Here is a 19,741-nt window from a genome sequence, read left to right on the forward strand (position 1 = left end):
GAATATAGAATGCAATAGCAAATATAAGGTAGATCTAACATAAGAAGAAAGGAGAAATATTCTTTCTTTTTTTCACCCTAAAGGATCTATTGCTCAATTATGTAACAAATTATTTTAAAAAACACATTTTAATATATCGAGAATTTTAATAGAATAAGGATTTATTCCATTTGTTATAAATTTTGAAAAGAAGGATTTTTATTAAACTATATTTTATCTCAAATATGAGATAATTGTAACTTATAGAAACTTATTTTACAGAAAAATATAATATTATTTAATCTTAATTGCATACGTTATATGATTTATAAGTTTATTTTATCACATGTTTTCAAAACCAAATTATAGCGAGTACAAAACTTTGCAACATTTCAAATTCCACTAATTCTATCAATAAACTTGCAAAATAAGTTTCCATGAGATATAATATATGTAACAAAGCTGTTTAAATTCATAAAAGAAGAAAAGTGGAGATAGAGTATACAGTATAGTATACTTTGCAACACAAAAAGAATATTTTATAGATATACATATAAATGACATAGTTCGCAGTTTTTTTCGATCGGTACTACATTAACGCTATTACACTATATTAACGAAAAATAGTAATACAAAGTAAGCGTATTTCCATTCGTCAGTTACATTAAAGTTACGAATTACGAGTGTCAGCTCAGCCACGAATTAATCGACATGATAATAAAATGTATGTCCGGTATATAATTCTAAGCTATCCAGTGCTGCTGATCTATATCACAGTAATCTCTAAAGGAACATGCATTCCAAGCGTTGCGAATATTATCCATGCTCTATAATATCGCAAGCTTCTTCCTTTCACTGATTCCTTCCCCGGGCAATATAAGTTATGTCTAAAAGAATTTCTCCCGATTCTTTTAGATATCGTAAAGAATGTCGTAAATCCTTTGGGCACCAACGACGTCGTAAATCTTTTATACCCAAACGTATAAAGGGCGTCTCTAAATCTTTTAAACATAAAAGCGTCATCCTAAATGTTCGAGACGTTCTTTCTTCATCATCTTCGACGGTATGTTTCGAAAGCCTTATAAATCTCTGCAGACAATCAAAAGAATATTGCTTCTTGTTGTTTAGTCGAATTTGAGCTCGCGTTTGCACATGGGACATTTGTCACTCGTCTTGAGGCATTGTCGCAAACAGTCCGCATGAAAGAGATGATGGCAGGGCGTCACTCTGGCCTTCGTCATCCCGCACAGACACACTGCGCATACATCATCGAATCTTTCGAGCTCTTCGATGGTCGCCTTCCGGTATCTATTCAACAGCTCACGTTCTCGCCGCAACACTGCGCCTGAATTCTGCATTAGTTCCTTCCACCTTAGATATATATTAAGATATGTGGCGACCATCAGGAACCTCCAGGAAGCTGATGGCAACAGCAGAATGCTGAAGATCGCCGACATGGCAATTGTGAAACAGCGAAGTATCACCGGCGCATACAGATTCTCGATGTTCTCCAACGCTTCTAACTGCAAGAAGCCCAGAATCGTCGGGAACATCTCCACGAAGACTTTCTCCGTTGCCGAGTAATAGATCCATGTAATCACCGAATAGATCGACGAGGGTCTGCGAGACGTATATAAATATTAACGCATTACAAAATATACGTATTAGAATACTAAATAATTAAAAAATTTAGATATAGGATATTTAAAAAGGAATAAAATATTTTAAAGGGATTTAGTATGTCCCAAAATAAATTAAAAAGTTTTAATAAACATGGGTCCGCAAATGAACCGTTTTTTTTTATATTTTTATTTCTTTTGCTTTTTATATTTATATTTTTTTATATTTTTATAATTTATTTTTGTTTTAAGTTGTTATTTTTATTATAATTTATGCAAAAAAATAACAGCTTATTTATTAAGACTTTTCGACTTGTTTTTGAGAGTATTAAATCCTCTTAAAATATATTTTATCCTTTTTTTTAAACCTTGTATACACACAAATCTAGATTATTAATTCTTTTTATAATACACGAATTATAATAACAGAAATGAGAGGAATTATTATCTCTCATATTGATCTGAATATGAGATGTTAAGCATATTTGGTCACATTAATTAGATGACAAACAGAAGCAATTATATGGAAAAAGACAATTGTAATATTTCTTAGTTGCTACATCTAACGAACAATGGAGTTACGCACTTGTAATGGTCGAGGCCTTGTTCCAATCCGAACACAAGGAGCATGAAGGTCAACGTGACAACGAATGTAACTGCTTTGGTCCACTCGAGCACGATCTTGGTGGCCGACATGGCGAGATGCTTTATCTTTGACCGCTCGGTCAGGGTGACGTACGGCGACCAATCCTCCTTCTGAATTAGCTCCTTGATGTAGCTCACGCAGTAGGCTATCACGTTGTAGAACATGAGCGTGTATAGGCAAGTCAGTCTCTGTTGCGGTAGCAGCACCTTATCGACCAGCATCAGAAACACTATCTGATTCGCCATCACGGAGAAATTTCGCATTTTCAGGAAGAGATTCTCCGCGCGATCCACCGGCCCGTACAATCGTTTCAAGAAACAGTTCAGGGGTTGCCAGGCTTTCTTGGCTCCGCCTTCGACAATAATATCGCTATGCTTGTGATATTGTACAATGAAAAAGATACGAATTTACTTTATGTACATAATATTAGAAACTGGCTTATATAAGAGTTTTAAAAAAGAGAACTCTTCTTTATACAATATATAAATGTACGGGAATGGGAAGGAATCTTAATGAACAAATGATAAAATTAATGAAGTCTGTACGATAGATATATTCAAAATCCGCTTCTCACATCACACATCTTTAGAGATATCAAGATCGGAATTATAATCCGAAAATGTAAACTTCGAGTACATCCCTTGAAGAAGAGGTACAATCAACGTAATTTATTTATACTTTTAAATTACAACGTTTGAAGAAAGTTTCTTAATATATATCTCCAAATTATAACTTAAGAAACGCGACATGAAAAGAGTAATTTTTTTACTGTCATAACTCGATATCTCATATACACCTGTATGTCGATATGATGAAGTAACTAACGCAGACCGATGACTTCAATTTTCGTATTGGTTTTATTCTCGTCTTTATACAAAAACGTCTACCTGGCTATTTATATCTGCCGATTAACAATTATCACAGATGATCGAAGCAGGCGATCGTAAACCCGCGTTTTAATCGACTTCCATATTTTAAAGATACATAGAGATCGAACACGTGACGAAGGCATTCCTCAAAAGTTATATCCTACAGCTCTTCGTCGATCGAACAAAAACGTTTATAGCCGTCCGCATAATTATCAGGGAAGATTATCATTAATGTTCGCGCCGACGAGCATGCGGAAGCGAGCAAAAAGAAACGCGCAGACACGCGACATCTCGTTATTATTACGCATAAGAACACACTGATATGCGTTCGTCGCGAAAAGATCCTTCTCCGTTCTTTCTCATCATCATACTCGTCTTTCATTCCTCGAAGAGGAAAGAAAGAGAGAGCACGGTACACCGTACGAGAGCGTGTCATCGCGAGTGATTTTCCAGAGATGGATCCGAACAGCAGCGACCAACCCCTCCCACCCCTCCGTTAGAGGTTTTATCCAAAGGATGACAAGTTGCTGAATAACGTGACAGGGCGTGCTTTACGAAAATAATTGCGAACTTGTTATCAGCTGATGCTGATAAGAACGAGCGAGAAAGATAGACGAGAGGGGAAGAGAGTCACCTCGGCCACCGTTAATTGAGTATAATGTAATCGACGTGGCTTCGATGAATGATCGACTTCATTTTTAGTAACGAGTCCGAGCGTGAGATCCGGCGAAAGAAAATTTACATATTAATGAACATCAGTCAGGACGAGTCACCGAAGACGTGGCGGCAGGGTGAGACAAGGACAGGTGTTGAGAAAGCGACAGCTACGTGGAACCCGTAGAATCTCTCCACATGGCAACCAAAGGACGAAGCCACCCCCCTCGTCGCAGGCATCAGGACGAAGAGCCAAGAGGGCACTCTGGTACCTATAAAACTAACGGCGACCGGTCTCCAGTCGAGCATTGAGCGACTCGGTGTCCACACGGAAGGAATCGTCGATCAGAGACGAAACAACATCCGCAAGCAGCGAGGTGACTCCAGAATTCAGGTAAATACCGACGATCGTCATCATCTACGATAAATCCTCGCAAAGTTCGCGTTTCTCAGGAAGGATTAGAATGGATCGCTTAATATATTACCATAGTACTGACAATGAGTGTAATATTTTAATTATAGGACTACTACACTGATTGTGAGAAAGAGAGAGTGTATATGATATTCTATTCCGACATTCTATTATATCTCGGATATGTTCGTTATATCCCGTTGATATTTTGCGGATACTGAGATACTATGACACTACTGTCGTATACTACTAGTTTACTATTGATGTAGATATCGATGTAGTTTAAACGTAGATTATATTCTGAAAATGTATATCATTTATAATTTAAGATTTATCTGGATATCTATATATTTAAATCTTTTAGAGAAGAAAAGAAAAATTTCGAGGGGATTATATTTTACATTCATAGATTGAATCTTCTGATTCTATATAATAATTAAAAAATTATTTCTTTTTTTTTTTTTTAGATATAATTATACATATATAAAATTATTTATAAAAATTCAAGTTTAACCGATGCTATCAAAACTTAGAAACAAATCATATATTGTTAATTAACGATCGTCAAGGATTAATTTTTAATTTCATAAAAGAATAAGAAAGTGTAATAAAGTTCTTACATACTATGTAGAATCAAAAGATTAAATCTAAATCCAAAATAATCTTTTAGACATCTTGTTTTTTTTTCTAAAATATTTAAAGGATCAAAAGATAAAATCAAAAAAATAAAATCAAAAAGTTAGAATTAAAGCGGTAAAAAAAAAGAGAAAAGAATTAAGGAGAAAAGGTTGAACGTAACGTTAAACTATCTATTTTTTTTCGTTATACCTTTGACCGCTTCGGCGAGGGTCTTCAAGGTCGGGACCGGGTACCTATAATTCGCGCTTAGGACCACTGGCAATACGAGAGCTGAATACAAGACTGGCGCAGGCGATGGTAAAAGCGGTAATGGACCGCGCGGACAGTAGGGCAGAAGTAGAACCGCGCTTAGAAGACAGACACTTTGCGCTGTCTTTTCCTTGTCAACTGTCAGCGAGTTTGCGCGAACGCGACGCCTTACTCGCGCTATCATCCCCATCTTCAAGCCGTCCTGAAAAATTAAACAAAAATATCTCGATTAATTTATCTCTATTTATTAATGTATTTTCTCCTAAAAATTTGTATTGAATTTTAAAATCGATAAAAGATCTAATTCGGGATGTCGCGTTAAACAAACATTGACAAAAATGAAATGTTAAATCAGAAGAAGAGTCTAGTTAGATTTAGAGTTTTTAGGATATACTTTTAGATTAATTAAATATTAATTAGATATCGTATCAATAACGCGAGAAATATCAAATATTAGGCTACAAAATAAGAATAGTCGAAATAAATATTATATTGCTAAGAATTTTGTTTAGTTAATTTCGAAGATAAATTTCAATTAAATTGTGAATTAATCGCAAACTTGTAGACCTAGTTAATTGCTTAATGACAAACTCGAGATGCCAGAAGTACTACATTGAGAGCTCAAAGTCGCTCAGTGCAGCCAAAAATCGTTCGCGCGATATGCTTTGGCAAGTTATCTACGTAGATCTTTAAGTCTTCTGCATCTCTACTCGCTTCTCTATATTGGACGCTTCAAACTATTTCTGACCGCGAAAAATTTTCTTCACAAAGATCTTCGTAAAGATTGAACTCTCTCTCTCTCTCTCTCTCTCTCTCTCTTGGAAAAGCAATGCTTCTTTTTGCGCTCACGATTTACATCGACCATCCTGTTTCTTTCTCTCTGTATATTTATTCAAAGTCTGGTATGCATAGCGTTTGCTGCTCCTCGAGTCAGGGGCCATATTTTTCGACGTTTGCGGGCAACCGAGACCGATTATCAAACAGTTTATCTTTTTCCGATTGATTTATCCTCCCTATACGCGGAAATTTGTCCATCTTTTTCGTAAAGAAAAGTTGCCCGATTATAAATTACAAAATTATTGTCGAATATCTCACACTTAAATGCTGTAATTTTCTGCAATTTCATGAATATTTATGACAAATTTATCTTATGCATATATAGTCCATTTTTTAAATATTAACTGTTATATTATTTATAAATCAGATTTTCTCTTTTCTCGCCTGTTTCACGAGGTTCTTGTGTACAGTGTAACATTCGCGTTAATGCACGTCGGAAGACATGCAATGTCAGATGATTCGATGATGATCACGTGCTAGCCACCGCAAAGGCAACGTGTCATATTTGGCGCAAAATTTGTAAATCGTATATTTTGTGGTTAATATCAAATAATATCTTGATCCAGGCAAAACAAAATTCCCGTGATGTCAACATTGATTGTAAACATGTTTGCTCGACGAATCTGATTCATGAAAATCTGAAAACAGAAGCACGCGCATCGAGAAAATATACTGATCTCTCGAATCGTTAACATATAGCGACAGCATTACAATTTGCATCTGAATTTTATAGCCAAAAATAGGTACAATTTTAAATTCAAAGTCTGTACATTTTTTATTCTATTTTATTATTTTCGTTAAAAATTTAGAAACTTTTAGTCTTCGGATTTTATATTTTAAAAAATTAAACAGATATAAAGAAACATGAAGTATATATATTTCATTCTTAGAGCATATTTAATATTAAAATGGATCCACTCGACTTGTTTCACGTTTACATCAAAGATTATCTGTATATGAAGTAAATAAGACGCAGAATATCGGATACCGCATTTAGCTCAAAACATATGATAGAAACTTCTAAATATGCAATCATCGCAGATCCGATGCAATCGGTCTTATGATGCATTTGCCTCTTCCGAAACACGTATTTATATTCTTGACTTATCATCGAACTTCTTTTTAAATAATAATTTATTATTATCGGTTTACTTTTTAATTGACTCTTTTTGAGATCTTATATTTTATCAATATTTATCAAAATTTAAAGAATTGCTGTCAAAAGAGAAAGGTTCAATCTACTCTCACTAATATAAAAATATTATATAATTATAAAAGACCGTTTATTTTAACATAATGCGATAACATTTTAATACTTAACAAACAAATTTAATTTCAATAATATACTTTCGATTGCTAGAATAAATGTCAATAATACTTACTATCAAACTACGACGGAGAAAACGTATTTAATTCTTCACAAGTAAATCGCGAACTCTGAGAGTACCAAAGGAATTCCCTCGCAGTTTCTCGAAATTCTCTAATAATATTATGAGAATCCGAGTTCACTTTCAAGGGACGCGTCTCTTCAGGACCTCACTGTGGAATGAATATGCCGCTGCGTTTCTTAGATCACACGTCCAAAATGAATGCTAACTGGTACGATACTGACCGTTCTGTCGGTCTTTGTATCAGCGGAGCAACGAGACAGGGCGAACTATGTGCGTGCGTACATGCATATGTGATAGAAAACGAGAGAGCTAAGGAGGAGATAATGGCGCAAGAGAGAAGAAACACGATGACACGTTATAGAAAACGAGAAATAGACCAAACGAAGAGAGGAAAAGTAAAATTCAAGAGTATATAAAGGAAAGATGTACAAAGATAAAAATAGGAGGCAAAATAGGATAGGTGAAGAAGGTGCAAATAGAGAGAGAAAGAATGAGAACGGAAATGGTGAGAGGAGGGCGAGGGAGAATTAAGCGAGCTGGAGAGGGAGAATTTGGCATCGGTGTTGAGCAACGCAAATTTCTTCGGCTATTCTTAGCGAGCAGAGGCGTGATGTCGCGTCAGACGCGTTTTCCGATCTGCGAAAATTCCCTCACAGATTATTCCTGTGTATCTTTCTGTGCGGAATGCGTGTGGGCCCTCGTCCGATCCGGTTGAGTGGCGAACGCGCGGCTCTATGAGACCATTCACGTTTTCGGCTTCCATATAGATTATGAGTTGTCATAGTGATAATTTTTGAAAGCCCCATATATGTTTCGAAATTACAAATTAAGTATAAATGAACGCATTTTCTACAGATTAACTTTCTCTTATTTCCTATCATCTATATATTTTATATTTTAGTCCATCGGATTCGTAAAGATCATTATTTTTTCAAATATATTAAATTTTACAAACTCTCTTTTACTTTGTTCATTTTCGATGTAGTATATAGTATATTATCAAGAGAGAAAGAGAGAATATTTCACACACGCAGTATGTGTTATTTACAGATTTTCTTTTTACTCTGTAATATTGCAAATATTCATATCACGCGCATGAAATGATGATATGAAAATGTGTGCATTCGCATAAAAAGAATTATTAAATCTATAAATAAAAAGGAAAAATTATTTCGCGCAATAAACTAAATTAGAAGGAATTAATATCTGCGAAACATCAATGAGAATTCCGCGTGCTGAATTTCATTGTCTGGCGACGAGCGTCATTCACTACAGACGCAGAAAGCGACGATTATTATAGTTGATGATTCCGCTGGTTCCTAGTACCGGTGATTGCGTGGTGACTATTGACAATTTTCACGACCACGTGAAACTAATTCCGATACAGCAATACAGTATCACGAAAATAAACAGTACAGGGGACATTTATGTCTATAATTGTAATGTTATTTGCAGGGGTTTCTTAAACGTAGGACGTATTTGCATCGTTATTTGCACAGTATTTATTTCTCCTTTTTCTTCACATAATAAAATATATATCAATTAAAAATATGAAATCTAAATGTCCGACCCTTGAACATGCATATTTCACGTGTCATTGACCCGATTCTCGTGGTACGCATGTTTTCGCTCACATCGAGGGAGAATCGGCCGTCTGGGAAGCTAATTTTACGTTGTCTCGCAGCGAGTTTAGAAAGACTCGCGGTTCGACGCAGTGACCCACAATAAAGATGTAACGTCTCGACAAATAATCGTCGCACTCGCTCCGAAAAAGATATCTCTGCGTTTGTATGGAGAACAAAAGATCGTCGAATATTAAACTCAAATATAGTTACGACCGGATTTGCTCGAGACAAAATATTTCGCAAGGCGCCAAGCCGTATCTACATTTCCATTATCTTATTGTAATGCAATTTTTGCAACAACACGCCGCTTGTGCATTCGTCGACACATCGTTGCTACGTGATATTAGAATCGCTAAACGCGCTGACACACAAATAATCATATTCTGAAAAAGGACTCGCGTGAAAAATACAACAACGTTTTGTTGCAAAATCGTCTAAATAATGTATAACCATCATAGATTTATCTCACGGTAGAGGCTTTAAAAATCTAAAGAGAAGATAAGTATGAAATTACAAGGTCGAATCATAGTATCGTTAGATTATATTTATTATATTTTTTTCAGTTCTTTGCAATATTTTATAGAGATATTATTATTCTTTATGCGTGGAGCGAGTCCAAAAATAATAATCAATATATATATATATATACAAAGATAAGAATGCAACAACTTCACAAAATGACAGACAAAAATAAGATTATATTGTAACAATACAAGAGATAAACAATACATTCTTTTATTGTTACACTCATATGCTTACAAAAAAACATAAAGAAGGCCGTGAGATCCACAGTCTATCGATATTATGAGTCAGCCAACACAGTTTTCTTGTTTCTGAACGAATGTTTATGGGAAGTCATGTAGAAGGGAAGAAGGGAAGCCTTGTTCGGCGGAAAGTGGATGATCATGTTACCGCGTAAAATGTTTGTGTTTATTATTAGCAGAGGAACAGGAGAGATTTGTTCGTTATTTTTATTTCAAGAAACGGTGTGTTTCTTCAATCAACGAACCCAGAGAGTTTAAAAATTTCATCTCTATTTAGCGCTAAAGATTCTGCAAAATCATTTAGTTGCAATTATAAATGAAGTAAATACAATCACAAAAACCGCGATCAACGTATATTATGATATTTATATGTTATACCTCATTTGTCTGATATAAATTCTATACTATCACAATTTATATGGAATATTGCAATGTTTCGAGAAAAGAAACTGAACATATTACATATATTATCGTTATTTATTTATTAGCATATAAACGACAAATAATGTCAATTAAAATATTTCTTATCGCATTTTTACTCACCGCATTCTAAGATCGTCAAAGCTTTCTAGCTTAATTTGACAACTTTCCCGGTATCGTCCGATTATTTTTATAATTTATCTTGGACGGATTTTTCTCAAATCTCGCACTATTTTAACTTTCCTTGGCAATCTTCAAAAAAAAAAAAAATAATAATAATAATAATAATTTTCTGAATAATCCAAAGAACGATCCCAAGACGAGGATTTAAATTGGATTGGATGCGGGTGTTTCTGTTTATTATCGATGAATCGATTCAAGTCGGTAGTCTTTGCCCCCGCGAAGTCACGGAGGCTGCAGCTAAATTGTTTTACTATATGCAGAGTGGGGATCCTCGATGTGGAGCATCAGTTTTGCCCGTTTAATTCGCGAGACGAGTCGCCGGCGCGAACGATTTTCCGCGACTCTCGCATCGCGGCCGCTGCATTATTATCATTATCATCATATTCATATCATCATCATCATAGTCTGGTTTAATGGACATCATGTAGTCGCGAATACAAAATGATGTACATATTATAAAATATCATCATAGAAAAATTAATTAATTATTAATTGCTGACGCGATTCATTCCTCATTCCATCGCTATCAAGGTGGCTAAGTCAAAGACTAAAGTGCGCATTATAAGAATCTCTCGTGTATAGTGTTCTCTCTCTTTTTCGCGAGTTCATTAAGATCTGCTCATTTGATTTCTTAATCTATGAGTGTATGTCCTATATATGATCTTTTGATAGATAAAAAAATTTTTTTATTTTCCTAAAAATAACATCTTTTCAAATAAATATAATATTGCATATTTTTTATAATTTTATATATATATATATATATATATATATATATATATATATATCTTTTTGTAATATATATTTTAATATATACATCTCAAGGGGTTCGTTATCGTACCCGATCTACCATAGTAGCACGTGATCTACTGGCGATGAAAAGTCTCGACTCGGAGATACGGCGATGTCGATACTTGGTGGAAGTTTGATATTTGGACCATCGTATCGAACTGCTTTGCGTAATGCTAAGACATCGAAGCGGGGTGATTGAACTCGGTAAATGAAAAGATAATCCGCATCTATGGTGTTGCGATAATGGGGATTTTACGAGAGAATGGTTCATTATTAAAATCAAATCACATCTCTCGTATAAAATAAATTATTCATTGTCATTCTATCATAAAATATTTTCTACAAAACAGATTATTTTCTATAAAACGGCATTATTTTCTATCAAAAAAGTCGAATGGGCATATGAAACATGAAAGTCACATTGATGTTTGATACGACGGCATATTGTTAATTAAGCTAATCAATGAAACACAAGGCTGCGTTTCGATAATGCCAAATTGTATAAAAATAAAAACAAAAGCAAGCTTTGTGATAAAAACATGAGAAAGTTTATGAAACTTTTAATAACGATCACGCAAGACATTATCATAAATGGGAGAAATCGTACATAATATTGATGCGTTTTAATAATTTATTTAACGTAAATTTTATTTTTTTTTTCTCGTTATTCTTTCTCGCTCTTTTCCTCCGATCTATGCTTCGCCTTTTGAAGAACAATACGTAGATTTATTCAACCGGTCATAAGAATCGCTCGTCTTAATCATTAAGTTGACGAGATATTTGCATAGGTAAAAGAAGATATAACAAAAAAGTGATATGGAGAGAAATAACAGTTTAAATGTAAATGCATTTTTGCATTATCTAAAATAAAAATTACCGATTAAATATTTTATACAATTTTATATAAAATTTTGTAGTCGAAAAGACATTAAGAGTTAATGTATCTCTGTTTCAGACCGGCGAATCATCATGCTTACCTTTCAATTCACTCACGCGATCGCCTTTCTGGCCACAATCTTCCTGTAAGTATTGATATAATAGATAGATCAGTGACAGATAAAGTCTTACGCATAAATTACAATTAATATATATATATAATCTTAATGTTGTGTTTCAGAATCGGCAAGTGCTACGCTCATCCCACATTCCGGCAAGAGCTGTGTGTGGGCTGCGGCGAAGAGTGTGATAAATGCGAGTTTGGTGTCGTAATATCGGCTCTCTGCGGTATCGCCGAATGCCGACGAGTAAGTGACAACATCGATTAACGCAATTGCACAATTGTATGTACGGTACATTTTCATTAAAAAAAAAATATCATTCTCAAAAAATCTTGCCAGACTATTCTTGGAACTGACGCACGGCTTCAAAGCTGAATGAAATTTCAACGTTTAATTCGTACAATCGAGAACAGAATAGAAATTCAATTATCCATTGACTTTTCAAGATATTCTATATACTTTTTCAAATTTCTTCTTCGAAATTTAATATAAATTTCACAAATATAATTTTTAATATCGATGTTTGTCGTTGGCATCAATTTCTATTTGAGAATTTGCGAAAGACAAAAATCTCGTCGCGCTCTTATCGTCGCCACACCGATTTATAGGGCCCCGGCCAGAGATGCGGCGGTCCGAGCGAGAGGTGGGGCGTGTGCGGCGACGGATTAATGTGCAGTTGCAACCGATGTGCCGGCTGTAGTCTGGATTCCCTCGACTGCTTCGAGAATCGTGCTTGTCTGCCCCATCTGGAATCGGGAAGTCATCTCGAGGATATCATCAGGCGCCTCGATAGATTTTCCCTCGAAAGAATTGCTAAGTAAACGGAAGCCCGACCCGCAAGCCGCTCCGGATAAACGAAAAGGATGACGGATGGATAAAAACGACGAATGCGGAAAACAAATGTAAAATGTGAGAGAGAGAGAAAGAGATAGAAGGAGAGAAAGAGAAAAATGCGTATAAATATTAGCGATTTTCCGAATTATTTATTACATTTCACGATGTGTATAATCTCATTAATAAGTATCTACGATTGTGATAGATAACTCGTCGGGGCCCAAGTCTCTATTCCCTTCAGCGAGACGACGGTGCCCCTGTCCGTGTTTAATGGCATTTCTGTGATTTTTTAATTATTGTATGAATTATCGTCTTCTATCCACGCACGCCTCGATGAAACGCGGATGCGCGCGCGTGAGCGAGCGTGCGTGCGTCGCCGGCTAGCTTGATCTCGTGAGATACTCGATGAATCACGCGCATGATTCTTGGCTGTGAATCGCGTCTCTCGCGGAATACGCGCACTAGGCGATGACCGGGGCCTCCATGTTCCCACGCGAATCCACCGTAAAGGTTTCCGCCGAAAATCGAGAGCGTCAATCGAAATACAAATGGGAACACGGGAAATGATATGAGGTGGATAAGACGAACGAAGAGAAGGAACCCTCGTCATTATAAATATTGTCGATTTAAAAATTTTGACATTCCTTTAATCGTTTAAAAAAGTTGCTCCAACTTTTACGAACTCGTTTCAATATATATTCTTAATGTTGATACATTTTTTATTTTTAAAGTCTTTAACATTCTCTTGATAAAACGCGCGCTTACTTAGTTAGATATTAAAATACTATCAGTATATCAAATGTATTGCTTCTTTAACGGATTATTATTAATATTTAATAAAAAAGGAAGAACTATTTTTTTCGTTGTCGCATAATGTATTTTATATTTTTATTTATTTGACTAGTCATTCGTGGGCGTTTTAAAAACGCGACGAGTATTTTACGTAGCTCTCGGTATTTTTGCGGAGACCAGCCGTGAATGTTTGGTGAACGCCACCCTATATAACGAACAACGAAATAAAATTGGCTGCATTCATATGCGCATTATTAATATTGACTCCTTACCTTCCCTCGTTCATATAACGATTTTGTTTATGTGCTCTTAAGCGAAATAAGGATATTTTTATTTACAATGACGGATATTGTTTCTTCATGATGATAAATGAGATAAAATGATTTGTTTACAATGATAAATGAAAATAGCTTTATAAATATTTACAATGATGAATGTATATCTAGTTTTCACGTTTTGTAGATTTTAATTTTTTTTTTCAATTTAAATATATTTTATATTTTTTGTTCGTTAAGTACATCGATTTTTTTCTCGAGAGAAAATTAAAAAAATCTGTTATTGATATTAAAATTGAGAGTTTTATCTTGTACCTCGAAAATGACATAGCATAGCCTTTTTCTATAATCAAGTGCTGCCATCCAAAGATATTGGTAAACTGTTGGTCTCTCATCGGATAACAGCTTTCTCTCGTGTATCCTTTTATTTTGAATTTTCATACATATTAACATGATGAACATGCATATAACGATTTTACATATTTGCAATTAGTTAAAAAAAAAAAAAAATATATATGCACTAAATAATGTGAAACATACTCACTATTAAATGAATTTTAATAATTCTTTCTCAGTTTTCAAAATTATCTTAAGCGCGTTCTCGCGCAAGTTCCAATATAGGTTCAAAATTTTTTTTGCAATTCATCTTCCTCTGGGAGATAATTTCTATACACTCAGTTGTTGCACCATTAATTAATGATCGATTATAATTCATATAAACACCAACTGGTGTACAGACAAATTCTGTATAGAAGCCTAACCAATCATAAAGAAAATAAGAAATTTTCAAAATTGACACTAATATATTAAACATGTGATAAAAAATAATTATTATAAAGACTAAAAATTTATTATCCATAAAATCAAAGCAAAATTGTGAAATATAATGCAAGTATATGACAAAAAAAAAAGTATATATACATCTATACACACATATACACACTACTCATTATATAAATACATATATTGTTTATCGACAAGATTCACGTAGATACGAAATTACAATAGAGAAATATATCTTCAACTTGCGTTCAAATTAATGTCTTAATTACATCGCAATAAAAATGACATAAAATAAGAAGAGAATTTTTTAACAGTTTCACATAATCATTTAACTAACTTATATCGCATACATATATGTATATCGATTACTTTCTTAAAACAACGTCTTCTATTATTGCTTTTGTCTTCATTGTTTATCGTCATCATCATTATACGAAAGTTAGCGTAGAAAAAAATCAATCTAAATTAAAAATAATGATAAAGTATAAAGATTGTTATAAAACAATGTGCCATTAGTTATCATTCATTAATTCTGGAGATGGTATTTGGCAAATTTCACAAAGTTTGTGTCCAAAAATACACAGTGTCCGAAAAATATATACATGTCAAGCATCGTAAAGATCAACACGTAATTGGTTTAATTAAAAGTTGTTTCTTCGACATCTCCGATCCAATTCTGAGATTTCCTCCGAGTACACGAACGAATCCACGTATTACTGAAAAACAACCGACAGATAGTATGAGAATTAAATATATTGAGATAGTCGAGAGATGCATGCCAAAGAATTCGGTGCTAAGAATTTAAGGGTCAAGGGCTCGGGTCGAGCTCAGTGTTATATTTAAACCGCGTTTGTAAAAGCCGCATCCAAGTGATGAGATGTCACAGATGCACGCATGTTGCAGCTGTTTACATTTTCCTTCTGCAGTTAATGAGTGATGATTAATATTAGCACGCAATCGTTGCGATCATCGCGAACATACGCTTCAAAGATAAAGACTAAAAATGTTTTTTATTTCATAAACAATTCTGGCTATATTGTCGATCATGCAATATGTTCGCATAACAGAAGATATTAGATAATGTTAATTATGTGACACACAAAACTATTCTTTCTCCTGTGACAATCCTCTATTATTTCGGATAATTTTTTCAAAACAAGATTATTAAGCTAAAATTTTTTAGATTAATAATAGTTGAAAAAATTATCATTTCTTGATTTTTTTCGACCTATATCTATAGGAAATTTTTTGTGTTCAAAATTAAATTTCAAAATCTAACCGGAACGTTTGAGCCCATCCTGTATATATCAAGGCTTGTAGAAAAAGAGAAAAAGCTAGATCCAAGGAATTCTTACATCTTTTACTCAACTTGGCAACAAACACATATGCACAGTCATAGAGGCTATAAATTTACGTCAGCGCGATCACGAGATATAAATGAGAAGCACCTTTAATATACACGTCAACGCCTTATGTCATCCTTCGTCCAATGCCGGGAAGAGATCAGCGAGTACAAACTACTGACCGTTCTGTTTGAGCAACTTTCGCGTCTTGAAGCCACGGAAACCGGCCTGAATCCTCGTCGCCGCGGCCTGAACCGCCTGTTGCCTCTTCCGCACCAGAAAGCCCCGAATACCCGCCTGGATCTTGGTCGCTGACTTTTCCTCGAGTGCCTCCCGAGTGTTCTGTCTCTTGAAAAGATGCTCCTTTGGCTTCGAAAACTCCTGCTGCTGTTGTTGATTCTGCCGCTGCTCCTGCGAGTCCTGATTCTGTCGCTGCTGACTCTGACGACGACGTGGCGTGGATTCCTTCAACTGCTTACGTACACGATATCCACGAAAGTTGGCCTGGATCTTTGTTGCTGCTGTATTGGCCTTCATCGCGTCGGTCTCCTCCTTAGGAGTCTGCGGCATGAATGGAGTTTTAAGACGATCACGCGAAAAAAGCACCGTGTCTCTCGATCGTTAAAATACGTCGACCTGAATTCTTTAAATCATTCCACGAGGATCGATTCCGAAGAGATGTTCGCTGAGATTGCTTACAAAGATCGTTTTCGAAGAAAGTCACGTATCTCCGGTATACAAAGATCGATCCCGAGAGCAAAAACGATTTAAAATTATTCTTGATTGCTTGTAAGATCGTTTCTCAAAAAACAAGCCAAGTTTAGAATTATTCTGCCAATCGAAAATCGATTAGAATTGATTCCAACTGAATCAAGAGAGATGAAGATTTCCTTATTTTTGAAGGTTTATTTTAAAAGGCAAAAGAGGTAAGAGCGGAATATTCCCTCGATTATTTATAATCCCACCAACGGAAGTAGGACAAACTTTAGGATACTTTCAATCTTCTATAAATATCGACGCTAAAATGAAAGAAAGAGCAGCTTCTTCCTTTCTGAAAATTCTTCAACAAGGAAATCACCTTAACATTCTGCCGATTGTTCTAGGAATTAATTTGGAAAATCGCTGTATCTATTATGATTAAATGTAAAAAAAATTGCGAAGCAAATCGCAGAAAATATTTATAAAAGTAGGGCTTTCCAGTAGCGCGGATCGATTGAACGATCTTTACAGTGATCCATAAATATCAATTCGAGAGAAAAAACGAAGCAAATCTTATCTTCCTGATTCTTTAGGATTAATGTTAAAATGCGATTTTTCATGGGAAAAGATTCAAAGATGCGAACGATTGTTCTTCCGGTCGAGCACTCTTGTTCACTTTCGATCTCTTTATCGCGCGTCCTCTTGACTACAAGCAAGATGGGAAACTGACGCGTAACGGATGCATGACAAAGAGTCACGACGATCGCGTTTATCCATCTCGAAGCAAGGATGGATCTATCGCGCATGCGTTCTGCGATAATACCTCGCTACGAAAGCTCTCGTTTTCCGCGTCATCGATCGCCTTACGTCTTATTCCGCGCGTCCACGAGAGAATGGTTAATTTCGTGTAAACTTGGCAGAGGATGAGCACAGATCTTCCAGATAATCGTGATACTTTGGTACATAAATGATAGTTAAAATCAAGCGTAATAATTAATTATTTATCTTATAAATAAAATTAAAAAATATATAACTTTATTCAACAATAAATATATTGTGCCTCGAATAGAATCGTTATTTTCCGAGAGACAATTTCTATTTAATTTATATATTTTGAAAAATTTTATTTTACATTATCTACTTTCTTTATATAGTTTAGAGAAAGTAAAAAATTACATGCAAAAATATTTTTATTGAACTGAAAGAGATTTTCGTCGTGTCACATGCATTAAATATAATGCATCAAGCATCGGAGTATTTTTATTCTCATCACAATTTTTATTTTGTTTTTATTTTTTCACAATTAGGTACTTGTTTAATATTTCTTCAAATATATAATTGAGCAATTTAACTTACAAAATTTTAAATAATACCATTTGGGTTGTAAAAAATATCATTTAGATCTTTATATTCTTTTACTTGTGCAATTTGATGGATCGCACCGAGTCAAACGAATCTGTTTTGAAGAGACCTCACAAAGTGTCCGTACAATACATCGCCCGGGCATAGCATCAATTTTGGTCTCGTGAGTCGAATCGCGCGTCATAGTAAATTCGTCGTCCTGAGGCCAATATACGCTGATTGATGATTGATGGTCGCGAGAGTGTCGACGAAAGTCCGCGGATGCACGCGCGCACGATCAAGAGCATTCCAATTTGCTTGCGTCCGCCGTTTGATCTCGAGCGTATATTCGCGTATAACGCTTCTCTTATGCTCATCATCACGAAAATACACTCACTCAAACGATATACATTGTTCAATCGGCCGGCTCGAGCATCGATAACGATCCCACTCATGAATCCCCCCGCATATTCGCCGTTATATCTTATTCTCTATTATGATATTTAATTATGATATAGAATTTAAAAAGTACGCAATAATTTTATTTTTTAAGCTAGAAAATAAGGGGACATGTTATTCCTTTATTATACGAAATGATATTTTAATCAGTATAAACTTTTCACGCGAAGATAATATTGATAGGTTTTATAATTTTATAAAAATATAGGAAAGAGAATAGATAGATTGCTACCCACTATGCAATAATATCAGCAATTATAAACAACATTTGCAAAGTTTTTCAATGCAATACAGATATCCGCTATTTTAAATTAAAAACATCTGAAGAGAAGTTGATTTTCACTATCCTCAATTTTCAAGATTCTTTCGATAATATAAAAAAATAAATAAATAAATTCAACCATGCCGTTTATATTCCATTTTATTCTATTCCATAGACACCTAAATAAGAGTATAATAAATCAAGAGAAAAAAATATATATATAATATATTATTAAATATTATATATAAAAATTTATATATATGTATCTATATACTCTATTTAGATTTTCTAATAAATTTTTTGGGATGATGCTATCTATATGCACCATCTATCTTATATATAGTTTGCAATTGCTGACCTTGCTTACCACAGGAATACCGGATGTATCAAATACCGGATATGACAAAACTGCAGCAGAGCAATCACTGACAACTATCGGCAAGCGTGACTGATTCTCCCAAAGTGGCAATATCGTTTACATACGGAAGCGAACAATATACATGACGAAAGAGAGAGCAGCGACAGGTCGCGATGATGACTATACGCGAGTGGCCGCGGCGGCAACGACGATGCCGTCGTCGCGACGCCTGATGACGTCACCGCGACGTCGTGCTCTTACCTTGGATCCCCGCTCACTGAATGCTCGCAACGATCACGATAGAGTGATCCTCTCGTTCCTCTCGTTTCTCTCTCTATCGCGGCAGGTACTAAAAATATGTATCAAGGTCCGTATACCCGAGATCCGTTTGCATTCTGCGTAATCAAAATGCAAAACATTGCCGGTCCAAGATTCAAAGTTCTTTAATTATTATGGACACAATTAGCAATTACTATGTTTGGAAGATGAAACTTTTCAATCATAAAACTCTCTCTCTC

General features: G+C 34.9%; 3 protein-coding genes across 12 annotated transcripts; 1 reads left to right on the forward strand and 2 right to left on the reverse strand.

Annotated features, from left to right (window-relative positions):
• Positions 1-24: 24 nt before the first annotated feature.
• On the reverse strand, positions 25-7,644 carry LOC138944812 (uncharacterized). Of its 4 annotated transcripts, none has more exons than XM_070315837.1 (4): positions 6,289-6,515; positions 5,008-5,269; positions 2,185-2,596; positions 25-1,599 (listed from the first exon to the last, which is right to left on the reverse strand). In XM_070315837.1, the coding sequence occupies exons 2-4, from the start codon at positions 5,255-5,257 to the stop codon at positions 1,104-1,106; spliced, it is 1,158 nt and encodes a 385-aa protein (XP_070171938.1). In that variant the 5' UTR covers positions 5,258-5,269; positions 6,289-6,515; the 3' UTR covers positions 25-1,103. The 4 variants fall into 4 exon arrangements, with proteins under 4 accessions (XP_070171938.1, XP_070171937.1, XP_070171936.1 ...); XM_070315836.1 differs by lacking the exon at positions 6,289-6,515 and adding an exon at positions 5,917-6,215; XM_070315835.1 differs by lacking the exon at positions 6,289-6,515 and adding an exon at positions 5,816-5,907.
• Positions 4,041-13,946, forward strand: Qbp-1 (Queen brain-selective protein-1). The gene is made up of 4 exons (XM_070315847.1): positions 4,041-4,161; positions 12,035-12,101; positions 12,197-12,323; positions 12,686-13,946. Exons 2-4 carry the CDS (start codon positions 12,049-12,051, stop codon positions 12,896-12,898), a joined length of 393 nt encoding a protein of 130 aa, XP_070171948.1. The 5' UTR covers positions 4,041-4,161; positions 12,035-12,048; the 3' UTR covers positions 12,899-13,946.
• A 239-nt stretch (positions 13,947-14,185) lies between these two features.
• LOC138944814 (sperm surface protein Sp17-like) lies at positions 14,186-19,658 on the reverse strand. Of its 7 annotated transcripts, none has more exons than XM_070315839.1 (3): positions 17,448-17,755; positions 16,210-16,665; positions 14,186-15,477 (listed from the first exon to the last, which is right to left on the reverse strand). In XM_070315839.1, the coding sequence occupies exons 1-2, from the start codon at positions 17,607-17,609 to the stop codon at positions 16,279-16,281; spliced, it is 549 nt and encodes a 182-aa protein (XP_070171940.1). In that variant the 5' UTR covers positions 17,610-17,755; the 3' UTR covers positions 14,186-15,477; positions 16,210-16,278. The 7 variants fall into 7 exon arrangements, with proteins under 7 accessions (XP_070171940.1, XP_070171947.1, XP_070171943.1 ...); XM_070315846.1 differs by lacking the exon at positions 17,448-17,755 and adding an exon at positions 19,485-19,658 and having other exon boundaries at positions 14,187-15,477; XM_070315842.1 differs by lacking the exon at positions 17,448-17,755 and adding an exon at positions 19,233-19,478 and having other exon boundaries at positions 14,187-15,477.
• Between the last annotated feature and the right edge of the window lie 83 nt (positions 19,659-19,741).

This window comes from Polyergus mexicanus, unplaced genomic scaffold, assembly GCF_030449975.1.
Source record: "Polyergus mexicanus isolate NDT 795.1 unplaced genomic scaffold, iyPolMexi1.0 SCAF_2, whole genome shotgun sequence".
NCBI classification, from domain to species: Eukaryota; Metazoa; Arthropoda; class Insecta; order Hymenoptera; family Formicidae; genus Polyergus; species Polyergus mexicanus.

Bases quoted from the DNA above. Each gene is read 5' to 3' on its own strand.
- LOC138944812 (XM_070315837.1), bottom strand. From the start codon at position 5,257: ATGGGGATGATAGCGCGAGTAAGGCGTCGCGTTCGCGCAAACTCGCTG. The intron at 2,597-5,007 runs GTATAACGAAAA...TTATTGTCGAAG, and splicing joins CCTCGCCGAAGCGGTCAAAG to GCGGAGCCAAGAAAGCCTGG. The intron at 1,600-2,184 runs GTGCGTAACTCC...TACGTCTCGCAG, and splicing joins CAAGGCCTCGACCATTACAA to ACCCTCGTCGATCTATTCGG.
- Qbp-1 (XM_070315847.1), top strand. From the start codon at position 12,049: ATGCTTACCTTTCAATTCACTCACGCGATCGCCTTTCTGGCCACAATC. The intron at 12,102-12,196 runs GTAAGTATTGAT...GTTGTGTTTCAG, and splicing joins TTTCTGGCCACAATCTTCCT to AATCGGCAAGTGCTACGCTC. The intron at 12,324-12,685 runs GTAAGTGACAAC...ACCGATTTATAG, and splicing joins GTATCGCCGAATGCCGACGA to GGCCCCGGCCAGAGATGCGG.
- LOC138944814 (XM_070315839.1), bottom strand. From the start codon at position 17,609: ATGCGCGATAGATCCATCCTTGCTTCGAGATGGATAAACGCGATCGTC. The intron at 16,666-17,447 runs GTTCGCATCTTT...TTCATGCCGCAG, and splicing joins GCTCGACCGGAAGAACAATC to ACTCCTAAGGAGGAGACCGA.